Source organism: Rhyacophila brunnea, unplaced genomic scaffold, assembly GCF_057557595.1.
Source record: "Rhyacophila brunnea isolate RB1 unplaced genomic scaffold, BYU_Rbru_1.0 scaffold_22, whole genome shotgun sequence".
Taxonomy (NCBI): domain Eukaryota; kingdom Metazoa; phylum Arthropoda; class Insecta; order Trichoptera; family Rhyacophilidae; genus Rhyacophila; species Rhyacophila brunnea.
Genome location: NW_028232882.1, coordinates 6,570,273 through 6,584,648, shown reverse-complemented (window position 1 = coordinate 6,584,648; position 14,376 = coordinate 6,570,273). Strand labels below are relative to the sequence as shown.

At 36.1% G+C, this 14,376-nt stretch overlaps 1 protein-coding gene across 1 annotated transcript in view; it reads left to right on the top strand.

Moving 5' to 3' along the window:
* LOC147069983 (uncharacterized) overlaps positions 1 to 14,376 on the top strand; it is a 55,089-nt gene that overhangs the window by 27,780 nt on the left and 12,933 nt on the right. Inside the window, exons 9-15 of the mRNA XM_085949340.1 lie at positions 825 to 984; positions 1,909 to 2,107; positions 3,427 to 3,629; positions 5,716 to 5,764; positions 8,689 to 8,888; positions 11,613 to 11,828; positions 12,704 to 12,862. Coding sequence (XP_085805466.1) covers positions 825 to 984; positions 1,909 to 2,107; positions 3,427 to 3,629; positions 5,716 to 5,764; positions 8,689 to 8,888; positions 11,613 to 11,828; positions 12,704 to 12,862 — 1,186 coding nt within the window. The remainder of the gene's footprint in view (positions 1 to 824; positions 985 to 1,908; positions 2,108 to 3,426; positions 3,630 to 5,715; positions 5,765 to 8,688; positions 8,889 to 11,612; positions 11,829 to 12,703; positions 12,863 to 14,376) is intronic.

Sequence of the window (14,376 nt, the reverse complement as noted above, 5' to 3'; positions counted from 1 at the left end):
AATATAAAAATAAACAAGGTTGTTATAATTTAATTAATTTGTTTTTCATGCGATGAATGTGCTAGTTAGTACAAAGTGCTCTTTTCCTACTAAACGGGATCGATATTTGGATTTCATTGCAGCTAATGCAGACAATCCTGTTTCGCATAAATATGATGTTACGAATGTTAGCAGTACTTTACTTACAACTTGCATTGCTTTTCTTGACAAAGTATTATATTATTCTTTACTTAGATTCAACCGAAATTGAACTAAGGTTTTTGTTTCAATGAATTATCGCATGATAATTCTACCAATTTTTCCTTTTCAATCCAAATTCATCATCGTTCATTGACAAATGGATTCTATCATGGGCCCCATATCCTGAAGCGGGCCCCCAGGCCAGAATCTTTGGCGGGCCCGCCTACCTATCGCTGAGGTTAAGGGCAGTGTGGTGGTCTAAATCAGTATTTCCTAAATTATACACGGGAGTAAGGTATCATTTAAGTAAGTATATCAATAATCATATAGATAACACACCAAATTGCAACGCACAATCACATATTTAAACCATTTAATAGCCCTGAAATAAAGTAGCGCCGCAGGTGACTTTTTTACTATTATAAAATTAGTCTCCATATCTTCAGAGAGGTTTGCAAACAACATTTTATAAGATTGTTTTTTTATGTAGTTTATAACTAGCGGCCGTTTTATAAACTATTCATTTGCAAACTGCAAACCTGTGGCTACAATAATTGTGTTAAGCTTTTCGCGCCTCCCAGTTTGGAAATCGCTGAACTAGATATAAGATTATGTTAAAAATAGGATATTGTGTGACTTTCCAGGTTACAGGGTTTGGACTTACACAGGTCAATGGAAATGTAGCTGACGTCCTGAAAACTGCTATAATGCCCATCATTTCCAAAAATAGATGTAAGTCCGAGTCCCCTCAGGAATTCTCAAAATACATTGTTTGGGATAAACTTTGTGCAGGATACACTACTGGTATTTTTTTAAATAATTTATTTAAGATGTACATTTTGTCTTCCCTAATTGTAAAAGCAGCTGAAGTGATCGACACATTTACGAAGAAGATTCGGCGATGGAAGTATCCGTGGTTGGTGAAGTATGAAGAAGAGACCCGTACGGCGTGTACCAGAATACTTGACTCTCCACTGGCTGAACTGGGTAGCCCATGTCTGACGTATATCGGAGACACGGGTACCAAAATTGTCCTCGTTACTCTCGTTAGGGATCCAAGATGAAGGAAGCCACAGGTGCGCTGGGAGGAGGATGCCTCTTTTGCAACTGGAGAAAATTGGAGGACAAGGATAGTGTGGAGAAAGCTTGAATTAAGCTGAAACGCTATCAAAATAATAATAATGATATTATTTTAATAAACACTGAGCTATTTATATTATTTCTGAAATTATTGTTTATTTTAGAAAAATCCGAAAATTATTGCAAATTTATTTCGTCTGGTTAAAGGGGAAGAGGCACGCCAGCAGAGTACCTAGCGGAAAAAATCGAAGCTTGCAATTTGAGATTTTTTTTTGATAATTTACAATTTCAACTGTATTAATTAATATGTATCTGAAAACATAAAAAAGATTAAATTTTTTTTTAATTTTAAAGATAAACTTAAAAATGTAAAAAAAATGTAATAAAATTTGAATTCGTTGCAGGGTCACATCTTATTATTACATTATATTTTATGGTCATATTTATTTTTAAAATTTAGTTTATTAAGTTTTCAATTTTTCGTCGTTTAGATTTTTAGCTAATTCATCGTTTTAATATTTTTTATAATTATTTTATACTCTGTTGGCATGCCTCTCCCCCTTAAAGTTGCTTTGTGAGCTCAAATAAATTTAATTATCTTGAACCTCCGTTAAATATTTTGTGCAATAATAATTATCTTTTTACCAGGAATCGGAGTATGCAAAGGAGATAGTGGAGGTGGTCTGGTCGTTCGCAGTTTCGAAAGAAATACCCCGACGTGGTATTTGAGAGGCATTGTGAGCACTGCTCCTGCAAGTGAAAATAGTGATAAATGCAGTACGAACACATATTCAACATTTACGAGGCCGTTTCTGCACAAAGAGTTTATCGACGATGTAATATACAAGTATGAATGTTTTACAAGTAAACATTTAATGTTTTTAATTTGTTCATTGAATGACATGAGCTGAAATAAAATCACGGAGAGTTATTGTCTTATCATCAGTCCAATGTTTATATTTACCTAATAAGTAAGTAATATTCGACTGGCAGAATTGTGACGTAAAATGAAAACTTTGCTCATTTTATGAATTCATTAGTAATAAAGAAATCTACCTCTCTCAGCGACTGCTTTGTATGGTGGAGGTGGAATACGCCATTCAGTAGATTCCTCAGTGACATGCTTAAAAATGTAGCGCGGTTGCTAATTTGCTTCTTAAGAGCGACCCAAATTGAGGTGCATGTCATGGTGCATGTCGCCTACTGTCACGGGCTGCCGCTACGGGACGAAAGTGTGTAATGTCGTTGTTATTGGTGTTAAAATGTTATCAGACTGATGCTCCTATCCGGTAGCACATTTTGAACCTTTAAACGTACATTGTCAGTTGGCAAAATCTGCCGTAATCACTAAAACAACAATGAGGTCACCTCAAGTTGAACTGCACTGCATCGATTCCTGCATGACGTTTTGAACGTTTTTATCATATACCACATGCCTACACTTTTCGAATGTGATGTCAAAATCACGATTTTTTTGGTTTTTAGCGGTTGGCAATATGTTTTTTCGATAAAAGTGTTGTCTATTATCTATGGTCTGTAGGTTGGGTTTTGTTCAAAATATTATCTATGGATGTCATGCCGCAAGTATTTTAACGTGCGCACACGTAGAAACTGTTAACATTAATTGAAATTAGCATGGATAATTAATAATAATTCAAATTAGTAATACATCTTCATCAGTGTCATTTTTCAGTGAATTTACGGAGATAGTGCACGTTCAAAATATCCTGCAAAATAACAGTGTGATAGTGGGCGACATGCACCTTAATTTGGCTCGCGCTTTATGGTTTTACTTATTTTGCAGCTGTATTATTAATGTCTGGTTAGAAAAAGATACCTTGCTAAGTTTAGTGTTCATGAGAAGCCATAGCGTCTTGTAAAGTAACTACTAACTTAATTATTATAATTATTATTGGGCTTGAGAGACGTTAGCATATTTTTGAATTTTTTGCTTTTAGACGTCCTCTTGGAATATATAATAAGATTATAAAAACTAATCCACTAACCAGAAAGTTTTGTGGATTTTTTTAAATTATTAACACTTTCAGTCCTATGGAAAACCTAGCCTCGAATTCGCACATTTCAACAAGCGTGTGTTAAAATGAATGCAAGATAGGTGACTAACTAATCTTGATAGACATTTTTAAACAATTGCTATATTTTTAGGTTAGGTTGTACGATGCCAAATAATCCTCCGAATGGAAAATTTATGATCATCGGACTGCGGAACGCAGTTCCAGGAGAAAGCGTCGCTCACAAGTCACTGATTAGTTTAAGGTGTGACATAGGCTTTACTCATACGGATACAGAGAATAATATATGCGATGAGTTTATTGACGACTGGATTAAAGAATTTGCAAAATGCGATGGTAATTGGTTTATATATATATATATATTATAATTTCATACACTACATGAAATAATGCGTAACCCACTCATCTTACTTTGCCAGTTGATGGCGTTAAGGCTATACCTCAGTTGAGGCATGGTCTAAAAAGATCGTGGCTAGGCGGGTCTAGGACGATTTGGCACCGCGAACTGGCCTCCGGTAATTGGCCGCCGGTACAATCGGACGCCGGCCCAATTGGACGCCGACCCAATTCGACGCCGACCCAATTGGCCTCCGGGAGGATTGAACGCCGCACAGTTGAATTAAATGCGCAAAGGAATAGACATACGTTACGATTTGTTGGAGTAAATAAGCAAGTCAGTTTAATATGCTTCTATCTTCTCAGTAGTTGTACCTTATACATTTCGTGCTTGACACATTTTTAATATAGAAGATTGAGAATAATTATAATGCCTTATGATGTTTATTAAAAGAAAATAATTCTTCCCTCGCTAAAACTTAAAGATGTGCATAATCAATTAATTTATTGTCTATACATGGGTACTTATTTATATTTACAACAAATATTAAAAACAATGTTTGATGTTAGAATAAAAATAACATTATATTTCAGCGTTTTATCGACTTAATATTATAATAAAGCTTAAACATGTATAAAATTATTAAGCATAAATGCGTATTTTAAGATAGTATGAAATTACAAACAAAATATTAAGTAAGTTATCTGCTAAGTATAAATGTTTCAGTAGTTTGATTGATAAACTACTTAGGTACTGGGTGCCGGACGAAATCCCAGAGGCCGAAATCCCGAATGGCCGAAATCCCGAAAAATAAAAAAATACAAACATCAATAATTGCGCAATTTTTGCAAGAGACACAAAAACCCATTTTTTGTGGAAATATAAAAATCCAATTGGGCCGGCGTCCGATTGTACCGGCGGCCAATTACCGGAGGCCAATCGCCGGAGGCCAGTTCGCGGTGCCAAATCGTCCCATTCCCTGGCTAGGCGATGCGCGGATTGCGGGTCGCGGGTGCAAATGACGCATCCCGACCGAAATATAATTGGACATAGTTATGCAGAAAGTAGCCAGTACACAAAAAAAAATGAGATATGATATAAAGTTAAAGTGCCATTATCTCAGCTCGACATTATCGTGGACTGGCTACATTCTGCATACCTACGATCAATTAGTCATATAAATCAGACATGCGTCTATTTAATGTTCTGTTTATTGTTCTATTAGCAACAATAATAATATATTCATTGACATTTTTTCTTTTTAAAGTAAATGGGTAACGTTTTTAGTCATCTTTACACGATTTAAGAATTAATACCCCTTCGCTATCACGAAACAAATTGACGTATTCACACCTCGACAATCGCTCTCAGACTGCCAGCGAGTCCAAAATTTCGTCGCGCCAATAGTTGAAAATTATTTGCCATTTCACTGAAATATCGCCTTAAGAGCGTACATAAATGAAACGGCAAATAATTTTCAACACTATGTGGAACGAATTTTTGCGGCGCGTTTCCATTCGGAGAGGGATAGTCGACCTGTTCGGACGTCAATTTCTTTTGTGAAGGAGTCGGATGAAAATATTCTTAAATCGTGTAAAGATGACACTAAAAAACGTTCCGCATGTACTTTAAAAACAAAACATGTCAATGAATATATTATTATTATTATTACGAATATAATAATAAACATAACATAAAAAGGACGTATGATGAACTTTTTGACAAATTATATTTCGTTCGGCTTCCGTCATTTGCACCCGCGATCCGCAATCCGCGCATCGCCTAGTCATGATCTTTTTAGATCATGCTTCAACTGACGTATATATAGCCTTTAAGATTTGAGTCCCAACATAAAAATAAAAATAAAATTTAAAAGAATCAAAAAACTGCTAAAGGCAGCTAGCGAGCCAAACCAAGATGGTATCCCTAGATTGGTGCTATAATTGGACAATATTTGTCCTAATAAGCCACTAATGTACACAATGTATTTAAGACTTACGGGTGAATATTTGAGAAATACATAATGTCACTGAGAGGTTTGACTCGTTACGGTTGAAGACTATTTAACATTCCGTTTTCTTTCAGTGATTACTGAGACGAGAGCTACTGTTCCTAATACACAACCAGCCAGAACGTGAGTCTATGTTTATATTTATGTAAAAATATAAGCAACAATATATAATAAGTATTATAAGCAGCAAAACAACAATTTATTTTTAGTTTAGGTTTTGAATGGGAATGATGTACCTAATATTATATAAACTGATAATAATAAAAACAATATATGTAGTAAAAATTCCATAGAATAATATTAATATATTACAATAAAATGAAGACAAAGATTCTAATGGATGTATGTTTGTAAATTTTATTTTGAGTGTGTATTTGCCTTTTGGTGAGTGTACATAGTGCCCGAAGATGCCGAAATGCGAAAGCCGGGTCGCAAAAAACGACTCAAATGGAATAGTACAAATATTAAATCCATTAGAATTTAAATTCAAATTCCATCAAGTAGGTACCTTCGGTCGATAGTATTAATAATAAAAGCAAAAATGTTTTTCTGCAAACTTTCTTCTTCTTTAAGTTAGAGCCTTCTGCGAGTTTGCTATCAAAATCGTAACGTCCAGATTGCCACAAGTGCCGTTTTTGCATGAAACATTAACAAACTGGTCCTCTATCTCTTCACATTATGTATGAAAATTAGTAGACTAGATGTCCCTTTTCGCATCACTTTCGTATGTTTAGGATTCATCTCAATAGAAAAAGTTTTCTTCATCATCATCATCATCAGGGGACCGACAACTCGGTGTGGGTCCTGGCCTCCTTCAACAACTCCCTCCACCTGTATTTATCCAGTGTGACCGCTTTCCAATTCGGTACCCCTAGAATACGGCAGTCACTGGCAGCTCCATCCAACCAGCGAATCTTTGGCCTGCCTCTTCTTCTACGCACTATTGGATTGCTGGACATCACACTCTTTGCCGGTTCATTGTCATTCATACGGTACACATGACCTAGCCATCGCAGTCTACCAATCTTAATTGATTGAACTGCGCTGCAATCTTCGTACAGCCCGTAGAGCTCAGCATTATATCTTCTCCTCCAATTGGTGCCGTCCCTGATCGGTCCATATATAGAATTTTTCTTTCAAAGATGTTCCGGGCTCGTTCATTTCGCAGAGTTAACGTCCAGGTTTCCGATGCGTAGGTGAGCACTGGCTTTACAAGTGTCTTGTAAAGAGTGCTTTTAGTTCGGCGAGATAGTATGCAGGACTTAAAATGTCATCACCTTTTGATAAAATAGTTGATACACATAAAAAAGTTATCACTAAGTTAAGTCAAATGAACATTTAAATTCATAGAAATATAAAAAGTTCATTGATGTACTGTAATTCGTGAGTGTCTGATCGGAGGTATTGAGCCTGTCAATATATGAACAATTAGAAAGGGAATGAATTCAGTAAGTATACATAATCAGTGTGTGGTAGCGTAAAGTAAAACAATCGAAAGGAGTGGGAGATTATAAGGTTCATAGGCGACGTTTAGTAAGTGGTGAAGTACGTACTATATAATGTATAAGGCTTTTACGGTTGTTTTGTATCTCGACGTTTCAGGCTCGTTGCAGAGGACATTATCAAGAGATGATATGTTTTATGATGAAAATGTTGTGTAGGTATATGAATGTAAACATTGCTCTAAGAATGTCAAAGGGAATCCGATTAGCTAAGAGCAAACGTTGCTCAGAGTAATCTGTCAATCGTTACGACCAGAGATACCGGCTCGAATATTGGATTTTGCTGATAGTGCCGGATGCCATGACGCTTATTAACAGTACAGTATTAACAGTACAGTACAGTTTATTAACATTAACAGTAATCCATCAGCCCTATTAATATTTTCAGGGTTTCTATGGATTTCAATGGCCTCCCTTACCAATCGTGCGAAATATCCTTTATTCCGACCCAATATCTTGGTTTCAAATCCAAATTTGTGTCCTGTATCCATCATTCCTTTTGACATTCTTAGAGCAATGTTTACATTCATATACCTACACTACATTTTCATCATAAAACATATCATTTCTTGATAATGGCCTCTGCAACGAGCCCGAAACGTCGAGTAAAGAAGGAAGAAGGACACACGGTGGAAACCCAAAAAACTACTACGATACACAACGTGCCAGTGGCGAAGGGTGATTTTTGGAAAGAGGTAGGCTGTGGAGTAACCAAGCTTGTCAGATATATTTACGGGAAATAAGAAGATAACCCAATATTATACTACTGATGAATATGTACACTAAATCAATGAAATTTCAAAATCTCAATTAGTTTGATATACTTAGTTTATAAATAAGCAATTAGATTGAATTATGTATTTTCCTATAAACGTAACATACGCTCAAAATATATCATCTTTGAAAATATCCGTTGTTGTGTATAATATGTTCCATAACAATTTATAATTTAACCCGTAAAACTAGACATTTTAAAATACTTATATATTTAGAAGACAAACTTAGGTATAAATAACTGATAAATAAAAATCGCGAGATAAATTATTTCATATTTTTAAGAACAATCAATATCTATATGTGATTGAATCCCATAGAAATTATTTTTTAAATCATCTTCTCATTAATTATTTTGAATAAATGTGCGGATGTAAGCGCTAACTAAACAGCCTATGATTTCGGAATAAAAAGCCAGACAGAGACTGGCGTCAGTGGCGTCACGTGACTAAAAACGCATACAAACCACATCTTAAATTCCCACCGAATATTTCATAACATAGTTGAATACATGCGGCAGTAGTTATGGTTATAAACCTTACTAATTTATAAAATAAAGCTATGTACTTCTGAATTTTGACGATAGATGACTGAAATTATCTTGGATTTTTCAGTGTATTTTTTTTTTAAATTTAAATTATTTGCTTGAAGATCTATTTTTCTTAGTAGGTAGGCTTTAAATAATCGCCTACTATGGAGCCTTCGCCACTGCAACGTACCTATATATTATAATATGAACCTACTATTATTATAATCATTAAAATATTTCAGTGATGGCTGTGTGGTACCGAATCATCCGCTAAACGGTAGATTTACTGTGATTGGGTTTGACGACATGAGACCGGGGGATGTTGTGCAGCCATCTTCACGAATATCTTTAGAATGTTCGTCCGGGTATAGCACTATTGCTGACATCAACATATGCGACGGTAACACCAACAAATGGAGCTCGGACCTAGGGAATTGTTTGAGTGAGTGAATGAATAACCCAACCTTTTACCAGTCTTGATTCTCTTTTATAGTAGCTGTACGGTAGCACATTTGCATGAAATGTATTTTTAATGGGCGGATTGAAGAAGGGCTCCTCTCCTCCTCCTCTCCGTTCAGGAAATCTAGCAAAATCTTTGGGAACAAAGTTTTAAAATCATGAAAATATTAATAAACCGTTTATTGCAAAGAATCAACGTAGTAAGTACTTAAATAAATAAACTGCAGTCAAGAATTTAGAATTATCGTTTTTTTTTTTTTAATGAGATTCGACGCCACTTGTCATGCTTCTTACCATGATAGCTCTGCAGTGACAAGTGTGTAGATTGCTGTTGTGCATTGTCTATTCCAGAAGGCATCGTTGTAGATTGATGGAAGGATGGTCTCGAACGGAATACATTTAAAATTGAAACAACAATTTATTTTAGAAACAAATAAGCATGCTATACCTCAGTTGAGGCATGGTCTAATCTAAAAAGATCATGGCCAGGCGATGCGCGGATTGTGGGTCGCAGGTGCAAATGACGCATGCCAAACGAAATATAATTTGTCATATAAATCCAACACGCTTCCATTTAATGTTCTGTTTATTTCAATTCGTGACACTCAGTATGCGGGTACACAAAGCGCTTAACGTCAGCGGACAGCAGAGCCAGTCCAAAAAACAAAAGAAATCTTTCTTAACTTTCTTCTTTAAGCACTGCGGTGCATGGTTGCAGCATCAGTCCCGTTCGGCTACGTCTCGGGACGGAATGAGCACTTAAAATCACTTCTTTCAGACACGTTTAAAGCATCATGGAAAGCGGCCGTGCATATCCACGGCTGTGCATATATGACGGATGGTGGTGGGAAATTTAACGATGTTCTATTAGTAACAATAATAATATATTCATTGACATGTTTTCTTTTTCAAGTAAATGGGTAACGTTTTTTGTCATCTTTACACGATTTAAGAATTAATACCCCCGTCGCCATTACGAAACAAATTGATGTATTCACACCTCGACGTTCGCTCTCCGAATGCCAGCGAGTCCAAGATTTCATCGCGCCTATAGGTGAAAATTATTTGCCGTTTCACTGAAGTATCGTCTTAGTTACAAAATTGGAGGAGAGAAAATATGAATCAATTAATATTATATATTATCTATATTTAAGAAATTAATAATCATGGAGAACGGCTTTTTGCGTCCTTCTCCAATTTTGGGTTTTGTTCAATAGAATTTTTTCTACGGAGGAGAGAGGGGCTTTAATACGAGTAGTTGCAGAAGTTGTTATTAATAATAATTGTGTACCTACATTTCAAAATCAGCCAAGTCCACCTTTAGGTGTTTTTGCCTTTTTGTGAATTGGTGAAGAACTACTGCTTTCTAACATTGCTGCATTATCAAAATGTGGAATTTATTAATTTTAAATATTCTATACTCGAAATAATATAAACTTTCACCTTTGTGACTGTGTATTTGAGAAAACAAAAAGCTGTTTTTCTCCTTTTCATCTGTTATGGACTTGGCTGATTTTGAAATCTAGCGATACATACTATATCATTCTGACACCCCGGAAGTCTGGGTAGGGAGGAGAGTCGGGACCGCACAGCCCGATCCGACCTCCGCGCTCAACTCTCCGGTCAACCGGGCGTCAATGAAGCCCTGATTGCGCTGCTGTCGGTCGGTTCGTGTGAGTCACACGACCAACTTCCACCCTTCGACTTTCTCAGCGGTTGAAATGGTTTAGGGCGGTCAAATGAAGCTGGGTTTCGGTGTTTCGGTAGAGCACGTTCAGTGTAAGGTTAGGTTAGGTTAGGTAAAGATGCAGGATTGACAATTGATTATGTTGGATCTTCCCAATGAAACACACGTGGTTCGTAGCACAGAGTTTTATATTTAACAGTTAGGATCACAACAAAAAAAAAACATACACCACACAATATCAATACACATTAACACAATTATGAAGTTTAACACGATTTATAAATTTTGAACAGCCCTAAATTTATTAAAGATGGGCGCCGTAGGCTGTCAATTAAAATCTAAGGTTCAACGAGACACACAGTCCATCTTGTTTCGGAGACTCCGGCCAACTGCCCGCCAGATTCGTTATGTTCTCGTTTCCACCTTATCGCTGTCCCCTTCGATCTACCCCAGGACGCTCATCCCTCTCTGTTGTTCTCGCCTGCGGCAGAACGCTTAGGCCTTTACCTGGGTTTTTCCTAAAGGGTCGTCCAAGTTACCTTTTTGCCAGGTAATCGAAAGTTACAGCGATCTCGGAGGGATTGTGCCCGAAAAAAACAACATTAGGTATCTTAATACAAATACAATTTAAAACTAAAATTATTTCCTTCGAGTCTCGATCATACCGATCTCGCAGGACCAACCTTTATCTCCCTCATCTGGTAATTTTAACATTTATAGGTAATTAATACAAATTATCCTATTCATAGAGTGGCGATAGAAGGACTTAGGCTTGGCAGACTACAAGAAACATGAATGTGGCATCCATAACTTCGCTCGTACTTTACCCTTAAGGGGTCCTCCATTCACGTATAAACGTGGAGGTATCAATTTGATGGTTGGATGGAGAGGAAAATAATCTCTATATTATTCTCAGCATAAGCACTTGTCGATAAAGTAAAGCTGATAAAATAATCGTGATGTTGAAGGGGGTTCACAATTTGGTGACCTGTCGGTTGAATATATTCGTCTTTGTTTCAGAAATGTGCGACTCTCTTCAGAGTCTAACTGTCAAGTTCAATTGTTCAAACACATTCTCAAAACAAAATGATATTGCGATCAGCTGCGATGTGCCTGTTCCTTCGGGATCATTGGCCACGGCGCAGTGTGAATCGGGACACTACGCCGAAGAACGATTGCCGACTTTGATCTGCAAAGATGGATCTTGGGATCAAACCATTCCCAATTGCATTGCAAGTATGATAATCGTATTAAGTTTGGTAAATTAAAATCGTTGTATGCTAAAAGAATTTTAAGAGAGGACAATAAAACAAATTTAAATATATATTAATTAGGTCCAGACTTTTTGTAATATGCAAGGCGATATGTAGTATAGGACCATATTAATGTGTTAGATCGACGATATAACCGTTCCCTATAAGGTGCTTTTCAAATTAGGTATATGTACTATCGGTTGTCCTTTTTCCATAAATGTGTATTATGCTCTGTATACTCTAATAAAACATTTGCTGTCTGACTAAGATACACCGTTGGAAAAGTTTCATACTCTAGCCAGTAATCACAAATTCTATCAAGTGGATGCAGGTTGGCCTTAAATATTCAAAAAAGTTCCAAGGGTAATTTTTACATAAAATGCTATGTACTGTGACGTGGTTTAAAAAAAAATATTTTTGTGCATAAATTAAATTTACAATCAATCGCTAACTTTCATATGTGAAAATTTCGATCCTGCAACTACCCCTTAAGACAAAATAATTTGTTATGTAATACATAATAGTAATTTAAAAGTAAGAAAATGTCATTTGGAGGTGAGGGAGTGGAGCCGAAACTGAGATGGCTGGTGTGGTGTGGTGGTGTACCATGGGAGATTATTAACGAATGTTGAAATAAGTGAATTTAAACATGTATTTATTATCTTTTTATACTTGAATAAATTTATCGACCTGTATTTGACCACGATAATAATATATGCCACTGTATTCAATAGAACATGATAAATCCATGTTTGGGAATGCTTTTTACCACACATAAGAAAAACATTTAATGTACCTAATATGGAACACGGAAAAAATTCTAAGTGTAAACGTTTTGTCCTGTTTACTTGTTTGCAGTTTGCGGGAGGCCAATTGTCCATTCTCCAATTTGGACAAAGGATAAATATGCAAAGAAAGGGGAATTCCCCTGGCATGTAGCAATATATCTGCGGACAAAAGAGAGAATAAGATACATCTGCGGTGGAAATATCATCAGTAGACGCCACATTATAAGCAGTGAGTAATAAATCTATTACATCGATATAATATTTTTTTTAGGAAATAGCAACATAATATTATTTTAATGTCTACTATAATAAGAGAAGTCTTGGAGGAAATATTCCAATTTTTGAAGCAATATAATATAAAAAGGTACCTATGTATTCTATCTAGTGTTGTTCCAATTCGTATACCATGCAGCGCTCGAAATAAAAAATTCTACGAACAGGAGCGCTCGATACTTTTACGAAAATATTAACATAGTAATCCAATTTTATGTGTATTTTATAAAAATAAGTATGTTAGATTTTTATATGGCCTATCTAGCTCAGACGGTCAAATATTTTTTTCCATGAGACGGAGTGATAATTTTGGGGATTGTATGAACCGGAACGGCGCTCCGGTGCGCTCCGGTCCATTTCGACCACTGATACCATCGTTGATATGAAGAAGATCATAAGGACCTCCACATGGTGGAGGTTGTATTAAAAGATTTTTGATATTACGAGAAACTGATGTTAGCCACTTACTGAAACTATTACATCAATTATTGTCTGGGTTCAAGTACACATTGAAAAACAATATCTATGCAAATTTTAACAGATCAAATATTTTCTTTACCATTTCTCATCGCTTTTTCAGTGGTGTAACAAAAATTTTAAATAGGATCGGTATATTAACTATTATCAATTAGAAATAGAATATTTAAAATATTACATATTCTATAAGTAGCTGATTATGCATTCGGCTCGAAAGCTACTGCACTGTTTTCCGAGCAGAAATCTTGGTTATCAGAGAATCTCTCGAGTGGACACTGAAAAGATTAAAGTTCCACAGATTCAACTATGTTAACATATTCTCAGATAGCCAATCCAGTCTGGTAGCTCTCCAAAACCCATCATCCACACACCCACTGGTCAGGGACATTTTAACACTATCAACACAGCTTCGAATGATAGGAACAAACCCTAGATTCTTCTGGATAAGAAGTCACACAGGGATAGCCGGAAACGAGGAAGCTGTTAATACGCTAAACAAGCCACAACAGATAAAAGACCTTCAACCTACACATACTTCCCTCTAAGTTACGCAAAAGAAAAACTAAACGAAGACACAATAGAGCTATAAAACCACAGATACAAAACATCCGCCACAGGATCAATAACACAGAAATTTATTCCAAACATAAACTCTGCCGTCACTCTTGCCAGGAACATAAAAATATCACACGAACTCACACAGATACTAACAGGCCACGGAGCGGTGCGAGCTTATCTAAAAAGATTTAAATTGATGGATGATGACTGTTGTCCATGTGTCGGCAACACATCTCAAACTTTGTGGCATGTCATCAACGACTGCCCTATACTATATACTATAAAGGGAGCGATGGACTCTTAGGGCTCGGTGTAGACAGCATAATTTTGAAATTGACCTCCAAAAGCCTCACGAAGTACTAAGCAATAGAACAACACAAGAACACTACACAAAATATTTAATCCTGGCCATAAAGAAAATTAAAGATATAAATG